The sequence below is a fragment of the Ostrinia nubilalis genome, chromosome 23 (assembly GCF_963855985.1).
Source record: "Ostrinia nubilalis chromosome 23, ilOstNubi1.1, whole genome shotgun sequence".
NCBI classification, from domain to species: Eukaryota; Metazoa; Arthropoda; class Insecta; order Lepidoptera; family Crambidae; genus Ostrinia; species Ostrinia nubilalis.
The window spans coordinates 213,107-232,279 of record NC_087110.1 but is presented as its reverse complement, the minus strand read 5'-3'; the positions used below and the strand labels follow the sequence as shown (position 1 = coordinate 232,279).

The 19,173-nt window shown below is 37.8% G+C and overlaps 3 protein-coding genes and 1 long non-coding RNA gene across 6 annotated transcripts in view; 2 read left to right on the top strand and 2 right to left on the bottom strand.

The window, feature by feature from the left end:
• Nucleotides 1–19,173, top strand: part of LOC135083440 (uncharacterized) — a 262,840-nt gene that overhangs the window by 68,936 nt on the left and 174,731 nt on the right. The window lies entirely within an intron of this gene.
• On the top strand, nucleotides 1,997–3,435 carry LOC135083296 (uncharacterized). Its single transcript, XM_063978036.1, has 2 exons — nucleotides 1,997–2,068; nucleotides 2,305–3,435. Exon 2 carries the CDS (start codon nucleotides 2,339–2,341, stop codon nucleotides 3,347–3,349), a length of 1,011 nt encoding a protein of 336 aa, XP_063834106.1. The 5' UTR covers nucleotides 1,997–2,068; nucleotides 2,305–2,338; the 3' UTR covers nucleotides 3,350–3,435.
• LOC135083346 (RNA-binding protein 5-A-like) lies at nucleotides 5,293–10,511 on the bottom strand. Of its 3 annotated transcripts, XM_063978079.1 has the most exons (4): nucleotides 10,353–10,511; nucleotides 8,041–10,242; nucleotides 6,732–6,789; nucleotides 5,293–6,252 (listed from the first exon to the last, which is right to left on the bottom strand). In XM_063978079.1, the coding sequence occupies exon 2, from the start codon at nucleotides 10,234–10,236 to the stop codon at nucleotides 8,041–8,043; it is 2,196 nt and encodes a 731-aa protein (XP_063834149.1). In that variant the 5' UTR covers nucleotides 10,237–10,242; nucleotides 10,353–10,511; the 3' UTR covers nucleotides 5,293–6,252; nucleotides 6,732–6,789. The 3 variants fall into 3 exon arrangements, with proteins under 3 accessions (XP_063834149.1, XP_063834147.1, XP_063834148.1); XM_063978077.1 differs by having other exon boundaries at nucleotides 8,041–10,511; XM_063978078.1 differs by having other exon boundaries at nucleotides 5,293–6,789; nucleotides 8,041–10,511.
• LOC135083348 (uncharacterized) lies at nucleotides 11,035–18,526 on the bottom strand. Its single transcript, XM_063978082.1, has 6 exons — nucleotides 18,418–18,526; nucleotides 18,111–18,183; nucleotides 16,918–17,078; nucleotides 13,643–13,789; nucleotides 12,695–12,955; nucleotides 11,035–12,544 (listed from the first exon to the last, which is right to left on the bottom strand). The coding sequence occupies exons 2-6, from the start codon at nucleotides 18,139–18,141 to the stop codon at nucleotides 12,407–12,409; spliced, it is 738 nt and encodes a 245-aa protein (XP_063834152.1). The 5' UTR covers nucleotides 18,142–18,183; nucleotides 18,418–18,526; the 3' UTR covers nucleotides 11,035–12,406.

The following is a 19,173-nucleotide window of genomic DNA, read 5'->3' as shown; positions in this document are numbered from 1 at the left end:
AAGGTACACTGCAACAGTCCGCTTTAAAATTAAATCAAGTAGATAACTTACCTAATTTTATTACGCTTAAGATGAAAATATCTACCTACCTTCTTACGCTGTGATTTGTGGATCTTCTGACATATTTTAAAGATGTTTATTTTCCGCCTACTAAATTGGTAGGTTAACGTTTTTTAACTAAATAAAAGAGGTATAATAATATAGGTACACTACAATCATTCAACCAGATATTTGTCGTCATTCCCTTCTCGTGTCACCCCTAACCCGTTAAAAAGTGGCAAGGGTCATTCTGTCAGTTGCAGGCGCTCCCCCGCGGAATGCAATACACCAGCATTACATCTGGCTGATGGCGCGAACGTGCAGATCAGGGACGGTTGGAGATCAGCTGCAGATGGCAAATGGCGAGGTATCGATCGTCATCAAGCGTCATGAATCGATAATTGAAGTGATGCAGTCTTTGTGGGAACTAGTGTCATTCTTCTATGGGTTGTAGCCTAGTCTTTCAAGGGCCGCCGCTCAATGGATTGTCCCATAAATAAATTATACCTACTTAATTAAATTATACATACTTACTTACTTACCTAATCTAAAAACTCCTGCATCGCACAGGATACGCCCTCACGTCACAGAATACATGTACTCAGATATCTCGTAGTCGGTTTTGTGTGTGGTGCAACTTGGATGTGCCCATCTCACAATACGAATCGAACCCCTGACCTCAGAATCAGGAATCTAACCGCCTGAACTAGACTTCCCAGTTTGATAATTTAAATCGTGTGTTTAAAAGAGAAATCGTTGGAATAACGGACAGTCGGAGCGGAAATCTCAAATTGAATTTCAAAAGTGGTTCTTCAGAATAGGACAAACATACACAGTTGTATGGACCAGATAAGGATGGAGCACGGTTCAAACCACAAAGCCAAGTAATTGTAGACAATGGAAGCTGAAAAAGACGTTTCCTTTAACAAGATTTCTATCTTGAGAGTATTTTGCCTGAGGAGGTTTTTGCAAAGTTAGTTCACCCTTCCAGTTTCGAACCCACATCCTTAATCCTCAAATAATAAGGCTGATATTCAAGTTAAATTTAATTTAACAATAGTATACGTAATTTTGTTAAACGCAAGAGACTGTGAACGCATGTCGAGCGTAAAACTAGGTTTTGTCAAAGTATTATTTTGAACCAGTTTAATAAGAACTTCTTTAGAGGCGGATTTGATTAATACAGAAGGTCCCATTATTCTGGCAGTGGGTAAGGTGAGATAAAAGAGGACAGTGTAAGTTTCAGCCTTTGTGTCTTATCGAGTCGGTCAATTGTTTGTAGAAATTAACTTCACAAAACTTATTAGAAAGATACGTCTTATGCTTAATCATACGTAACAATTTAACTAAAATAAAACAAGATATTACATATTAAAAAAATATCACCTGCTTACAAGTTAATGTTTTGAAAGCACAAATAAATCATAAAGGTTGAGGTTTACTACAAATAACTTTTCAGACCGGCAGCGCCATCTGTCGGTGAGTAGAAGGGACGCGACAACAACAGCAACTGCTTTATAAACTAATAAATGGCCACTAGATGGCACTCAAAGGTAATAACAAAACATTAAAATAAAAAAATACATTAATAATAAGCAATTCAAATTATGTGTGATGGTGATGATGAGTGAACACTCATAAAATATTTTAAAAAATGTTTAAATTTTCTTAACCTGTACTAGTACTAATATAAGGCAATTCTTGAATTACCATACCAATTTATTAGGTTAAAGTTAAGTAGGTAATGTAGAAATTTAATATTGTCTATAATAATCATGCTGATATTTAGTAAGCTAGCTAGCTAATGCTAAAATATGCCATTTTCAAGCACGAGTCAATTCCCAATCACGTGCTAGAATCATAATATTGGGCCTTGCGCCGGAACATTTTGTAAAACATCTTGTATTTACAAACAATAGGCCAAGTCCTAAACATTGAAAAACTCGCAAACGCCTGCCAAACTCATTCCAGTGCAGTTATTTGAAAAGGACAGCGCGCAAAAGGGGGTAGGACTACGGAAAATGCAAAGGTAGGTTTGTTTGATTCTTAGCTCAGTATTTCTGTCAATGTTATTTATCTCTTGAAGAAAATGATCTAAAAGATTAGTAAACAATGATAAACCTTTAGAATTTATGCGCAAATGCAGGAACGGAACAAAATGCAAGTGTTAAGTTTCCTAGTAGACTGTAGATCATAGTTGTAAGCCCAAGTACCTAAACAACTAAAATTAAAATAAACTATTAATATTCTTACTCTCTTTTGCAGAAAGTCAACGAAGCCACACATAACATAAATCAAAATGGGGAAGAAACGAATACTCGTCAAGCTGATTGTAACGGCATTTATTTACCTGACGCACACCGAAGCCATGATCCTGAGAAACAACGCGCTTATGAATAAAATGGTGTCACATTTCCAGAAGGACAACTATCTCTCTCTAGAGCAGAAGAAACAGAAAGAGGTGGATGAGTCGGAAGCCCCGCAGAAACCAGAGAAAGTAATGTCGCTCATGCAAAACGTCCTCTGCAGAAACTTCCCGACGATCCCCTGCAACATAATCACGGAAGACGAAACCTTGAGGAAATTAATAGAAAAGTCAATCCAACAAATAAAGTACAAGACCCTCACGATAGACAAAACCACCGCTGCACCAGGCTACCACCTGACGTTGTTCCCGACGATAAACAGCGAGGACTTGTCCAATTTCCTTCAAGTTCGCACCCCGTCGCACAAGGGGTTTTACGAAAAACGAAACGTTAAAGAAGAAGTGATGCACAAAACTAAAAAACAGAAGAAGGCAACCGTCAACAATTACTGGTCACAGGAGAAGCCACAGAAGAGTTCGAAGAAGAACAAGAAGGAGTCCAAAAGAACTACCGTATACAATGGTAGAAAGAAGCTTCGCAAATTCTATCCTCACAAGATAAAATACAAAGACAAAAGTAACAAGAATACACGAAAAGACTTTGGTGATTATTCGGAGGAGAAGCTGTCTATGTCAGTTGAGATTCCGGATATGACCATGACGAAAAGACACCAGCACTTGACTTACAAGGTGGAGCCAGCAGACCCCCCGGTGTGGCGCATAGACTACATGAAACACGGGGAGCCAAGCTTGAATAACATGTTGGGTTATGAAGATAATAGGCTGAAAGGGAAGCTTATGAAGGCTGGACCCAGTGTCATTGTCGACGAGAACGTTTTGGAACAAGGGGCAAGGAAGGACGTCATGCATCCGGACGTCTACATAAAAAAGAACTACGTAAGGAAAAATCCCGCTGATTTGAATAACTCCGAAGTTATGGAATAGCTAGCTTTTAAGTTTATATTAAATATTATATTTTAATTTTACATCTATTTTTTACTTTAAGCATTCACGTTTCTGAGGAAGTGCAAGTCAAGTGATGCAATTCTTCATCCCAGATTTAATATTTAAAATGCAAAAAAACATAACGACGATAACGAAATGCAAATAATCGCAGTCAAGATAAATAATAAATTACATAATCATGTAATAAATAACCGACTTACGTAGACATTAGTTATCAAGTTTTGTTCGCGGTCATATTCTTATCTCGCTGAGAAACAATGTCTAAACAAGCATGTTTCAACAGTCAGTGGCAAACTATCACCAACCGACTAGGGAAACCATTTATTAGGCAACAGTCAGGAAAACTTAAACTTGTTTAAATTAATTAAATTATGTCATGGACACATTAATTAGGTAAAGTTTGTGATTGGTGCTAAAAGAAACATCAACTATCAAGTTAGATTTAGTAAAACGAAAAAATGGGTTTCAAAACACGTAAAACCTTATTCAAGCAAAATAAAAGCAAAGTTGGCAGTTAACCAACTTATTAGTGATGCAGACATCGACACTGTCACAAAGTTAGCAGTCCGTTATGATGGCTTTCTAGTTTCTAGGTCAAAGAATGCTAACTTGTGCATAATTTATTATCACAAACAGGTTATTTATGATAACTAAGTAAATATTTCAACGAAACTATTCCGAATAAATTAAACATTTCTCGAGTTCAATATCCCGCGACGATCAAACGTGGTGTTATCGCTCGTCCAGCAGCTTATTATGTGTGCGCGCGCGCATACAGTCAACAACGCTCGTTGGGTTCACGCGATTCCCACATTCTGTGAGAAAATGTCTAGGCCTATTCTCTCTACCCACGTGTTGGACACATCCTCAGGCAGACCCGCTGCAGGACTCTTCGTGGAACTGTACAAGCAGAAAGAAGAAAAATGGGCGCTATGGCACAGCACCATGACCAACAGCGATGGCAGGATACAATTTCCTTTCTCCAATGACTCAATGTCGGAAGGAACTTACAAATTAATGTTCAAAGTTGGAGACTATTACAAGTGCAATGATAAAGAGACTTTTTATCCCTACGTTGAGGTATGTAATCGGTAATATTAAAATTGTTAAAAGAATTTTTAAAAATAAAATAGTGTATCAAAACGTAAACGTAATCAAAACGTTGAATATTTTCTAGGTGCGAGCTGCCATCTATCGAGTTGATATTGTAACTAAAAAAAGCAAGCTTTCTGGCGTCATTCAAAGTTCTGCCAACGTCCGATAGATGGCGGTCCGCGTCTTATTTCAAGTAAAAATGCACAAGATTTACATAATTATCAAAATTTACATAATTCATTGTGGAGAGCCTCAGCCTTAGTGCACACACATTCCTAAGAATATTAAATAGGACAACTACCTACTATGAATGCCACTATTGTGATGTTTGCGTGGGTTTTCAGCCTATGTGTGAGACTGCTACATTATCCTGAATGTGTCATGAAAATTAATAAAACTGAACATTTCAGATTGTCTTCAAGACCAAACAAGGAGAGCATTATCACGTGCCACTGCTGCTAAGTCCCTACGGCTACAGCACATACAGGGGAAGCTAAACATCAACCTACTCAAAGTTGTTCAAAGTCAAGACCCAAGATCTGAAGAACAAACCAAATTGCATTTTTTACTTTTATAATATACCTATTAAATAAGAAATACTAAGCCAAGGTATTTTATTTTACCCTGCTCGGTTATTTATTAAAGATTCACATCAAAGTTAGCAATGTGGACTTACCACATACTTAAATCTACCAGTAAACTTTTTATGAAGTGGTCTATCATTTCTCAAATTTTAAATCAACTAACACATTACATAAAGACCTAACAAATACATAAAACTTTCACATTACTTAATCATTGTTGGGTAAATAAATAAAACCATAAAATCTGTGAACATTACAATATAATAAAGTTGCTCATTATAAAACATTAATGTAGCTTTCTAACTTCATATTTACATAAGAATTATGGGGGTAGGTAGGTACCATCAAGGCTCAAGCATTTTACACAAGCTACACATAATCTCTTGAAGGGCTCACACAACACAATATGTATTTTAACTTATGTAGATACACATAGGTTAGTTAATTTATAGTATAATATCATTACCATGGTATACTCTTTGAACATTTTGATTGTGAAAAAATATACTGGAACTATTTCTGTCTTTTCCTTGCTAATCTACAAAAATAATTTCAAACCTACAACAGTTATCCTATGTTGAAAGTAAACCTATTTACTTCTCGAACTACAATAGTATACAAATAAATTATCCTATCAACTAATCTAAAGTTATACATCGTTGTGGCTCAATTATTTTTAAACTATAATAATACATACAATAATTAAATGCAGTACAACATTGTTCTCTTACAAGTTTCATAGTTAATTAACATTGCAATAAATACATGTCTAACTAATTCGGAAATTTGAGATTGTGGAAGCCTAACGATATTGGGTCAAAACTATTAATTTATTGCTTTAAGAATATTTAAAATCAACAGTATCTTTTCACAAATAAGTAGGCTACAGGCGTTTTACATTACTTCTGCTAATAATAACTATTTAAGTAAATATATTCTATGTTAACAGTTGGTTTATGTAAGTAACACAACTTATTTAAATATGGTGGGTGATTTAAAGATTCATAATTTATATTAAAACAATGGCAATCATAATAAACAATTTGAAAATTGATTGATCAATCTAGTTGGGATTTGAATTCATGATTTAATCATCTGATAGAAAATTCTAAGCTATTTTGGACGTTATTTTAAGTTAGCTAAGAGTATAAAATGTGTATTTGTAACAATGTTTGGCACGGAGGTCCCGAGGCAGGCGCGACTCTGCAATATAAATAGTCACAGACATCAGTATTGAGTAAAGTTTCAAGAGTTCACCATTTCTTCAACGTCACATCACAAAATATCACAGTTCTATCACAGCTTCGTGCATCCAAGTCTTTTATCCAGGGTTTTCACTATTCAAGCTTCACTCTGGCGCTAAAAAGTGTAAATACCTGCCCTATTTTGGCTTGGGAAAAAGAAAATGGAGAAATATTGACTAGAAAATATACACAGTAAATTGTTGAAATTTCCATATTTTAGCTACATTTTATGTCAAACAATTTGGCATCAAATAGTGATAGTTACTACTAGTTAGATAGAAATTTCAACAAATTCAACATTTATAAATTCTCATCCTTCGACGACGCTCTCCAGTCCTGTAGAATTGCGACCAATTTTAATATTTACCTTTCAAAATCTGTGGAAAAAAACAATTAGACACAATATAAATAGGATCTACGTTACTACGCAATACTTACCACTTGTAAAGACGATTTGATCATTGGCTGGCCTCTAGGGAAGGACGCGGCGCCATATCTAGCGTAGTGAAATCAGAATCAAACCATTAGACAAATATGCCCACTAAAACTCAACCTTGACAATTTTCCATGGGACCATGTTTGTAGACAGGTTTTTGTTTGGAATAAACACACAAAAGCTAAAACAGTAGACAAGTAGTTGACAAAAAGAAATCCAATTATTATTTACCATCTTGGCCCAGCACACTTCTGTCACAGTATATATATGAGCTAAAGCAGTACGGAAACTTAGCCCTTTCGGCGAGTTAAATACCTACACTTCAACTGAGTGTTAGGGTTGGCACTCTTAATCTTTATAAAATTAATAAGGCTCTTACTTACTTATTTATTAAAACGTTTATTTAGGTTTTTTAATTATCAAATACTTAATGGAATAAATTAATTGACTAAGTAGTTAACAAAAAAATAAAACGTTAATTAGGTTCTATAATGATCGAATACATAATCGAATAAATTGATTAAGTACTATTAGAGGCCGGTAGAAGATCTATTCTCATAAATAAAATACCGGATACTTACTTTCACATACCTATTGCCTCATTTTAAATACAGTTCATCACTTAGTACCTACAAAAGCGGAGCGGAGCAAATTACTTTATCAAATAGAACACATAAATTGTTAAAAAGCGTAATTACGTAATTTAAAAAGAACTATTACAAAATCACATGTAAGCACTTTATTTAAAAATTAATATTTAATCATTTTTACAATTCAGAATTATTACGAAGTTTAAAAAATGAAAGTTCTGGTTTTGAAGATGCCCAGTTCAAGCAGCCGTATACTACGCAATACACTCGTGGCATGATTTTAAAAATACAGCGGACAGTGCATGCAATAAAATTATTATTAAAAACACCACGCGCGCGACACTCGCGACGGATGGACTGCGAGGTTCGCTTAGAGCTCGTGTAAAGCGTGCGTCTGTGTGCGTGAGTCTGATTTCGAGCGTTTGTATGAAGCTTCCGTACTGTTTTGATTTATCTACTGTGCTTCTGTGCTCCCAAATTCCATCTTTTTAACTATGAGCTTTGTTTATGGAGAACAATGACTCCCACAATTAAAATTATACAGATAATAATAGGTAAAGAAAGATTCCAGGGAGACATTTTATAATCAAGAAAATTGGTGGTTACACAATGTTAGTAAAATTACCCAAAAATTACAATAAGAAAAAATGATTTAGCTGACCTGAAAAATCCTGGGACCTGTAAACAAACAATTAGTGCAGAAAAATGGAAATCAACCCACCTATTTTCCATCTTCTTGGCCGACAACTTCCTTGTATCTTGCAATCATCAGCTTCTTAACAGTGTCCCGATACGTCTCACCGGGGGTGGGTGTGTATATGCCTCTCTTCTGTCCTAGTCCGACCAAACTTGGCCTCTGTTCTGCTTCAATAGGGGCTATTCTCCCTTGCTCCTCTTTCCCAAGCCCTCTTCCCTCTGACCAGCCCATTTTCTGCAACATCTTCCCACCAATAGTGTCTACTACTGACGGAGGTGGATGAGATTGAACAGGCACTCGAATTTCTGGAGGTTCATACCGTTTCCTGATCGGTGGTGGCTCGTCCTCTCCGAACTTCATTCGCCTCTCGGCTGCCCGGTCCCTATAGCCATTAGTCTGAGGCAGAAGCTCATTCTTCTTGCGGTATTCAGCCAAGTTCTGTTTGTGTAGATCTGATAAAGATTTGTGTTTACTCAGCACATCAGCCGACGGAAAACGTCTCTTGCACAGCAGACACGTGAGTTTAGCCCAGTCAATAATGCCGTCGTCACTTTCAGTAGCAACGGGGTCAGTTATCTTTTTGACCAAAAATTCATCTGTTGTTGTTTCTGGAGGCGGCGATAGCTCTCTGACAAGGGTTAGTGAAGGCCCGGCGCCTAATACTGAATAACCAATATCAGCGGAGCCTTTACTAGCACTTGTGTCTAACGGTTGCTCCATGACAATATTACTGCGAGCATTCTCCTTCTTCTGATTGAGAGTCCGAGCCCAGCGCTCCATGTCTTTTGCTATCTTCTTAGCTACTTTGACCTTATCCTCTTTCTCTTTCTTTTTCTTTTCCTCTGGTTCCTTTGCTATAGTATTTTCAACTGTTGCTTGTGGTGGGCTAGGTAGCTTGGCTTGGTCTGTGTTCTGGTGGCTTTGTGTGGCCGCTATGTAAGTAGAACTGGTCGAATCCCAGTACATGTACTGGTTGGTGGTGCTATTGTAGAAGTATTGGGTGTTCCCGTCATAGTACAAACCAGTGGCCGGGTCATAGTAGTACCCTGAGGTTTCGTCATACATGAATGTCCTCACATCAGGTGCACTGTACTTTGTTTTCCCATCACCGGTAGGAACATTTACTGCTGGATTTGGTTGGGTTGTGGAAGCTACAAAGGTAGGAGCGGAGACGGGAGTCCAGGCCATCTGCCTCGCTTGAGCTGCTGAAATAGCCGACTGAGCCACTGCTGCTGCAGCGTTGACTCTGTCCGCTTCAGACATGGCCTGGGTGGACGCCGAGTAATTTGCCATTTGCGCATAATATGCTGAATAATCTGAATTGTTTGGATTATTTGACTTTAGGAGTTTTTTAGGCTCAGTGTAAAAAGTGATCAGGACTTCTCGTCCATCTATTTCCAATGGAGGTGTCAGGGACACTAAATCTGAATGAGCAGCAGTGGAGTCTGCAATAGAGTTAAAGTTGATGTAGGCCAAACATTTCGAAGCACCAGTCAATGTTTCTCTACCGATCGTAATACCAGCTATGGAATCCAAAACAGATTTTGAACATCTTTCTTTGATTGCATCTAAGATTTTTTCCTCGGTGGTCAAAGCATCCAATCTTCTGAACAACAATCGCTTGGTGATGCCCGCCGCATCAGTGAGGGCATTCTTGTCCATATCAACACCGTAAACAATCCCTTCGGACCTCTTTCCTTGACAGTTCCGTCTGTAGCATATCTGCCGTCTTTTGAAGTTGTACAAGCCACATTTGCAGAACCAATCTCCGGGGGAAGCGTTGAGGCCGGACTGATCCTCTTTTTCATAGTCGTCCTGCCGCTCTCCACTTCGTGATCGGCTGGTGGAGCGAGAGTCGGGCTTCTTATCATTGTTTTCACTGATTTTGGGGGGACTAGGAGGCGCGGGTATGTCCCTGTCCCGCTCCTTGTCGTCGAAGCGGCGCGGCGGTGAGCGCCTGCGGTCCCGCTCGCGGTCGAAGCGGTCGCGGGCGCGGTGGCGGTCCGCGTCTCGATCGTAGCGGTCGCGGCGATCGTCGTCGCGGTAGCGCTCGTCGTCGCGGTGACGATCGCGGTCGCGGTCGTAGCGATCCCGATGCGACCTCCGGTCCGGGCTGCCGCTGCGTCGCATCTCCCAGACGGGCGAGCGCGTCCGGTTCTCGCCCCATCTCGTGTCGTGCTCGTTCCACCTCCCGCGGTCGTCGCGGCCTCGCCACGACATGGCTGCCTGCGAACATCGACACGATGAAGGCACACGCATACTCACGACTTTGTCCGCCCCGAACCATGATGGTGCCCTACAAAACCTCGATCAATGACCTCCGCCGTTTTGTTTACCTGCTGTACGTCACCGGTACAAATAGTATTAAATCCTGCAATCCACGGTTCTGTTATCACTTTCAACGCTGTTAGTTTATACAAAAGCTACAAATAAGTTAGTAAAAATTGCGTTCAATAAATTTTTCCCCAACACAGTCAAGTCACCGCGACGCCATATTGAATATTTTTGACAGCTAGCTCTAGTGCTGCCAGTAACTCGAGCTAAGCACGATTAATGATGAGCACCATTAATCGATTACAAAATCAAATGCTTACACGAGCATTAATTATTTTACGACATTGGACTGAAAGATTTTAAATTATTTTTATTTATCAACAAAATATAATGGAGTTACTGTCCTTATGGTACGGTTTACGGTTCTTATAACACAAAAACCCGATTTGCCAAAGTGTTGCAATCATTCACGACTAATTTCAATTTACATTATTTGAATACATTCCCCTTTGTGATAATAAATATTATTTAGATTTAACATAATTATTTTGCCATTTATTTTTTTACTACTTGCTTTAAATGTAAATTAGGGTGATTCTTTGTAAATCCAAATAAGTAGTAGAGTCTATGCACTCTCAAGATATTTCAAAAAAGGCCTTTGATTTGGCTTTTTTGCATGCAACGCATAGTCTTTGACTTATTTTGTTTTAGTTTGTAAGTAATTATAAATAATACCCGAAAAAGTAAAAATATTGAAACAAAAGTTTTATTTTTATTTTAATAACACACAAAAATTACAACAGCTGTAAAGGTAACCCTCATAAGATTTATTACATAATACTCATTATGATTTTGAATAAAAACGCTTGCTAAATTATTCAAATTATGACCAAGTCATTACTTTTTAAGCTTAATATCCTAACCTAAGTACATTTAGTTCAAAACTGAAATGTCAGCATAAATAAGCAAATCTGTTGTGTAACATAAATAAAATTATTCCTGATTATTACTAAAACAAAAAACTGCTTTTATTACGTCATCTCGTACATTTGCAAAGTGTTGCGTTTGCGTGTGACGCTAGTTTACTAACTACTTGCGAATTATATTAATATTTTTATTTATGTCGTGTAGAAAGCCGAATACTGAAACGATATTAAAATGAACACAATCAATTTTTGTTTCCCATGATTAGATTGAACACTTTTTTCCATAGAACATCTCCCATCACATTACAATTGTTATAAAATCACATCATCTGAAATTATTTTACAGAATCATACCTATTTATATGAACAGAGGTGGAATTGTGTAAAGCAATCGTAATCATTTGACAGTTCATAACGTACGATTATTCTGTCAAACGCTTTGTTTATCTGACTTTATCGTACGTTATGAACTGTCAAATGATTACGATTGCTTTACACAATTCCACCTCAGATAAAGTTAGTGTTAATGTCAGGTGACAAGACAATAGTCTTATCATTACTATGGTACTGACTTTTTATAATAATAACTAAACAGACTTAATTTTGAGCGTCGTAACAGTATTCGACTAAGGTGAATTATTAAATTTTCAATCGACTCTTTATAACTTTATTTCAATGTCATCTTCTGACAACACTAGCCCGGCAAAGAACAAATTATCAGATGAGACACTACATTTATTTCACCTACTTTAAATAATGTGGTCATGCACGGAAGACGGCACCACTTGCCTTATTTATATTTTGCAGTGTACTATTTAAAGACAATATTTATACATACATTAGATCGAATTTAGCCTTCTATTGATGACACCTCACAGTAATGTCACTGGCTACCAGTTTTATTAGTCAATCACACTTCTTTTAAAGAATATAGATAACAGATTCTACAGAATCTCGCTAAGTCAATTCATCAGGAAACTGATCAAATCAATCGCATAGATTGCCTAATTTAAAACATGAATATTAGCAGAAATAGCTGTAGGAACAATTTTTTGGTGAATAGTTGGTTAAATTATTTAAATGAAATAAGTTGAATTGCCATTTTAACTGGTAAACTGTGACATTCACACGACATACATAACTTGTGTACCCATAGCAAACAGCTCTTTTTTATCACGACAGTAAAAAGTTTAGTCTTTTCTAGCGGCCGAGAGGTGTTCCCTCAATGTGCTAATTTCCCGTTCGATGTTTTCTCTTGCAGCCGATTCTAAATCTTCAAACTCTGGTGTGTGAAATAATTTTGGAATTTGATTGAATTGGTTGAGCACCTGAAACAAAGTGATTAAAATATTAATTATAGATGACTGTGCAAATTTTCTAACAAATGAAACAAAATGTCTAAAAGTTTCACTGCAGTTTAAAAAATCATATTTTATGAGACTCAAATGTCGGCGACCTATTAAAAATGTCAGACTTACTTTGATCCTTAGTTCCACATAATGTTCCTGGGTGAGCTTGGAGTATTCCGCCCTCACAAGTTTAGCGTGGGCATCATATTCCTCCTTAGAAGCAGCTAGGACAGCTAGTTCACAGTCCCCGAATAGTTGGAGGTCCCTCAGAGGCGCCGGTCCCGGAGGCGCCGTCGGTGAGCCGCCGCCTGATTCACCTTCACCGCAGCTTCCACACCATTGAGCTTCGTCGTCTGTCAGTAAGGCAAGGACGTAGGATGTCAAATCTTGCTGTGAAAAAAAAGGCAATTGTTAATGATTTCTGCAATCAGTCGCCAGACTATAATCAGATATGTTGAGGGTCATTTTATTGTTAAAGAGGAGCTGGCCTACGCCTAAGCTGTCTTCTTAAATTACGTGGTTTCTTTTTAGCCTTTTAACCACGTTGTCGCTGGATGCGGGCAGCGCAGGACCGTTCATTGTGGAAAACCTTGGGGGAGGCCTTTGTCCAGCAGTGAACGTCATTTGGCTGAAACGAACCACGTTGTCATTCTCCAGTAATCCATAGGCGAGTGGATTGGGATGATGAAAAAAAAAGTGTTTTCAATGTATATCCCAACTAATATTATAAATGCGAAAGTAACTCTGTCTGTCTGTCTGTCTGTCTGTCTGTCTGTCTGTCTGTCTGTCTGTTACGCTTTCCCGCTTAAACCTCGCAACCGATTTTGATGAAATTTGGCATAGAGATAGTTTGAGTCCCGGGAAAGAACATAGGATAGTTTTTATCCCGGTTTTTGAAACAGGGACGCGCGCGATAAAGTTTTTCTGTGACAGACAAAATTCCACGCGGGCGAAGCCGCGGGCGGAAAGCTAGTTAGGTATAAAACTGAGCAAATTTTATGGAAGCAACGTCATCTATGTATATTCTATGAGGCTTAAGGTTAACTTTCACGCTTTCGTTCGATCGACGATACGTACCGACTGTGGATGTGATCGTAGCAATTCTGTGAGCAGCTTGACCGTGACTTCTGACGGCGTGTGACGTAACACTATGGCCAGCTTGAACGCTGCAGGTTGAACCACATCTTCAATGCCTTTCGATATTAATTTCTGCCAGATACCCGCCTAAAACCAGCAATGGATGACATAAGTTAAGTGAAAAAAAAAGATTGAGGATCTTAATACTATAGAATCCATTAGTCTTCGTCATACAAATCTGTAACGTCATTGAACCAAATAGAGGCGTTTTCTTAGGTAGTAGGGAGGAAGCCAGTTATTGTATGGAAAAAAGAATGGCGTGCGTAGGGCGTGCGTGTCTACATGTGAAACTGTTGTTGAGACTAGCGACACGGTCATTATACTCGTTGCTCCAATTCCATGAATCGTTGTCTCATTGAAATGCAAGTTCAAAACAAAGTGTTAGAATCTGAACTTTTGATAGTTAAGTTGGTTGAAAACCTTCAAAATTACCCCCAAATAATTAAACTCTGTTGGTTTAAATAGATTCTTGGTAGATAGGTGGTACCTAGTAGGGGAGAGGGGGGCAGCTTTGAACAATTTTCATAGTTTATTAAATATCTTCTAAATTTGACTGATTTCATTAATTTTTTCTTCCTAGGTAGAGGTCATGGTTATCACACAACAAAATAATGATGTTCTTCTTAATTGTTCATGAACGCTTATTAAGATATTTACATTTTTGCACAGGCCTGTAAATGTTCAAAACTGCCCCGTAGTCGGGGCAGCCTTGAACACGCCTGGGGCAGTTTTGAATTAGTATTCTTTTCAATGAAATAAAACTGAATATTTATGAATATGTATTTTTTAAATAATTAATAAATAAAATTCTAAATGATCAGTGTCATTTGGGATCAATTTAACATGTTTATTTTATTTTAAATCACTCTGTACAAAGTAACACAAAACTTAGGGATATTATTTAAAAAAGTAAATATAAGATATATCAATTAACTAAATACTAATAAACTTTCTGTTTAATGACACATCAAAGACAAAACTGCATAATTTTAAAAATATCAATCAACTACTAAAACTAGCTTTTGCCCGGACTTCACCCAGCTTGAAATTTTATCTGTTACAGTAAAGCAATCTGCTTATTTTTTATGTAAGAACCTTCTACGAAGTATTAGAAAACTTAAAGTTTCATAATACCACTGAAAAAAGAAAATTGATAAAGTTCAAAGGTGCCCCAACCATTTCGTTCAAAGCTGCCCCATGGGTATATTTCCAGAAAAAAACATAAATTTCATAACGGAACATACTTTTATGTTGCAATTTCTTATCAAATCTTCATTGAAACTATTTAAACTTCCATATAGTAAACAAACGACTCACTATTTTATAAAACTACGTCCACTAAAACCTTAGAACCAAAATAAAAAAGTGCGAAACTGGCAGTCAAAAACAAAAAAGCACTTTTACCGGAAAAACTTACAGTTAAATATTAAAAATGAGATGTGACAGCTATGCGCATCAGTGCTGGCAATATAAATTATGATTTATACCATTGTAGCCTAAATCAGTGATTTTTAAATTCATTTGTTCTAAGCTGCCCCTGTCCAAAGCTGCCCCCCTCTCCCCTAACCTACTTGAAAAACCATTTTGAAATGAGGATCAGTACTGTTGTAGAAAATGCAATAAAACTAGTATCTACGTTAATCTTTAAGACATAAGAAAGATACATCTTTTTGAATTATCCAAATTGGACCATTACTTACGAAGATATTAAGTAATAAACATAGGCCGTTTTTGCCGCTAAAAGTCAACGTACGCAGGGCCGCGTGACGTCACTATATCCGAATCGAGCGCAGCCGGCGTACTGCGTGGATAGAAAATATTTTTTTCCAGCTAAACTATCAGTTTTAGAAAAAAACTTTTAATAACAATTAAATCATACCAGACTTCTGGCCGAGGGGGCAGTCATGCCCAGCTTATGACCTGGGGAGAGGAGGGGCGGGGGAGTCATACCCAGCTTCTAGGCTAAGATTAAATAGATTTCCAGGAGGGAGCAGCTGGCCCGCCCATGGGAACGGCGAATAGATAGGTAGGTACGTAGGTTTAACTCAGAAAAACTAAATAACAGGTAGGTATTGCGTGTACATCGAAATGATCTTCATAGCAATGTCTTGTAGCCTAGGCAGAGTGTATCTGCCTCAGCTATACTTATTGTTAGAAGTAAATAAATTAATACCTACTTATACATTTTTATACTTTACTTGGACGAAGATATGACTCTAACAACACTTATGAACACTTTATTTGCATAAATCGCCAAATATACCACCGCGGAGACCCTAATCGCGTCTCCGCGTTCCATTGAATCGTATGAGCGTATGGATTTTTTGCGATATTTTACACAATTTCTATTTTAAAAAATTACCTATCGATAGCTTACTTTATTCTGATGAATAAATGTCATAAGAAGTTTTTCTCTAAAACTGATAGTATGGCTAGAAAAAAATATTTTCTATCCACGCAGTACGCCGGCAGCGTTCGGATCGGATATAATGACGTCATCGGTCCCGCGCCGGGCGGTCAGTGAACTTTTTTAGTAATTTGGCCATAACTTTGTCAATTTTTGTCGTAGAACAAAAATTTTTGGACTGTATATTATGGATTTCGTAGACCTATAAATCTGCATTCACAGCTAAAAATCAAAATGATCCTCATTCTGCCAGCGTGCCAGATCGCATCAGCTTATTAACATTTAATGCAAAGTTTCACTTTCAAGTTCAACCTAGAGCGTATACAATATTGAAAACAAACTTAGAGCTGTTTTTTATTCACATTACATACTCTACATAAAATATTATTCACATATTCAATGAATAAGAAAATAAGGTGAAATGTCGTCAGAGATTAAATCGAGTACTTATGAAGGTTATTTCGAAAATAATCCTACTGTAATGCTGATTTTGGAAGCACAAAAGAAAGAGGTATCATATTATTATTGTGCTGCCGCATCAAAGAAGTCGCAAGTATCTTCTGGCACCTTCTTTTCTTGTCTTGTTCTTGTTGATTAGTAGATTTTAATGATGCTGTGTTATAATTAGTTAATAGATACTCAATTACCTAGATTCTATTTCCTAGTAAAGGGTTCTTCCTAGTAAAGAGCTAAAAATGGTAGATTTTATCTTTCTTATGTCATTAAGGCTCATCGTGGAGTTCAATTTTGAACTGATTTTAAATATCTAGCTCTAGAATAGTCACAACATGAATAACTACAGTCACACCTGATACGCCACACAGTTCCTGATGGAGTGCCACAAGGCATCCGAGGGCGATGTGTCCACGATCTGCTTCCAGGCGTCGTCGGCGTCGGGCGCGCGCAGCGTGCCGCACGCAGCACGCCACATGCGCGCCGCCGCGCATCCCTCCCGCTCCCCCGCGGGTACTGAGACAAAACAACACAGGATTTGCAATTTAGACATTCAATGTGCAATTTTTCCAGAGTTTTTTCCCATTTATTGTCTAGACTAGCGGCCGCCCGCGACTTCGTACGCGTGGATCCCGTTTTACCCCCGTCATCTATCTTACGCGGTTTAGATTTTTTCATACAAATGTTTTTTTCCGCTAACTCCCGTTCCCGTAGGAATTTCGGGAATTCCTTTCTTAGTGCACCTCTACGGTACCTAAGCTACGTCCCTTCCAAATTTCAAGTGCCTAAGTTTAGCCGTTAAGGCTGTGCGTTGATTTGTCACTTAGTTAAGCCTGATCGTTGATCTGTCACTAAGTCAGTCAGTTTCTCCTTTTATATATTTAGATTTATCTGGCATTTGACTCCTGAATTATCATGCATACAGTGTCGGACTTGTCGGATGACCAACCTAGATGATGGTTGTGATATTTCATGCATATCGTAGGCATGCATAGAGAAAAAAATAACGATATAAATAGGTAGAATCACCCAGAACTAACAGTCCTATAATATTGAAATAATATTGTGTTCACCGATTCATAGACGTTAATTTAGATTAAACGACGCGACTTGATTAGGTACTGATACTGATTATATAACTATTGACAAGAAAATATACTGAACATTTTTATAAGCACCTACAAAGTTAATATTATTCCTTTCCTTTTTGTAGGGTAGTGCTACTGTTAACAGTACCACAACAGCACCAATCACACACGTAAACAAGAACACGTTTACACGTTGTGTTGATTGAGTTACTTTTATCAGTTCTCAATAAAATCTGTGACAAAATTGGGTACAGCAAAGGGAAATAGGCACAAACTTATTTTCACTACCATTTTCCCTCTTAGCACTAAAGCATTTAGGTACCTATTCTGTGGACCGAAGGGCATTAATCGATAATTTTAACAACACTGTCCGTACATAACTGTCAATGTGTCACGTGATAAGTAGAAATTTCAACCACACTTTCAACTTGCAGCACTGTAAATAAACAAAAATAATCACCTCCCATATCGGGTTCCTTCCACCAGCTCATCGCTAGCTTGAGAGATTCTAGGCTGCGAAGTCCAGCCGTTAGCTGTGAAAGAACAAAATGATGTGTTACAAATGCTCAGGATAAAAACTTCGTTACAAATTCAAGGTCAACGTCGTCGACTTGACTGATCTCCCCCCTCTAGGGAAAATTTACATCTGAAAAAATATTACATGGAAAAGACCTCACCTCTTCCAGTTTGTAAAAAGTCAGTGCGATTTTAAAACTCTTAAGTGAAATTGGCAACAATTAAAATTAAATCCGGAAAAGTGAACCTACCTGAAAATTCCAGGTTTATCCTGGCTGGTTGGGAATAAAATCTCCAATTTTTATTGACAGGCGTGGAGGGCGCTCTCGCTCAAGTGATGTGATGTAGCGCGCGGCCGCCGGCCCGAGGGGAGGAGAGCGAGCGCAGTGATGTATGCTACGGAACGTCATCGACAATCGATGCTGCGTGCAGCTAAGCAGGCATTAGTGTTAGACGAGCGACTGTTTTTTAGGATTGCTCTTTTTGCTGTAACGCGCTCAAAACCAATTTATTGCTTTTATTTTCGAAATGTCATATCGAAAGATAATTTCTAGCTAAGTCAGATAGCCAATTTTTATAGAATAGGTTTACTTAACTTTTATTTCAAGAGAAATTGATATAGACCTATTTTGTTATCGTTTTTCCAATACCTAAATAATAATGTCCTCTTTATAAGATTTCCAAACTATTCATTTGAAATTAATCTATAAATCGATTTATTTGAGTACGAACATCACTAGATGTCAAGGGAGTGAAGTCGACGCATGCGTGAGGGCGCGCGGCTTGAACTTCACGAGAGGGATATTTTTTTCACCTTTTCAGTCTTGTGGTATTAAGTACTTTATGTGCAAGGAGTTAAGAATCAATTTGCAAAAATTACTTGGAATGTCGAAATTGAATCTTTGAAATGAGTGTTTTACTGCTCTAGCAATAAGGTTTTAAATTAGATTTACATCTAATCGTGACTCAGCGGGCTTGAACCATTATCCCTGAACTCGACCTAGGAA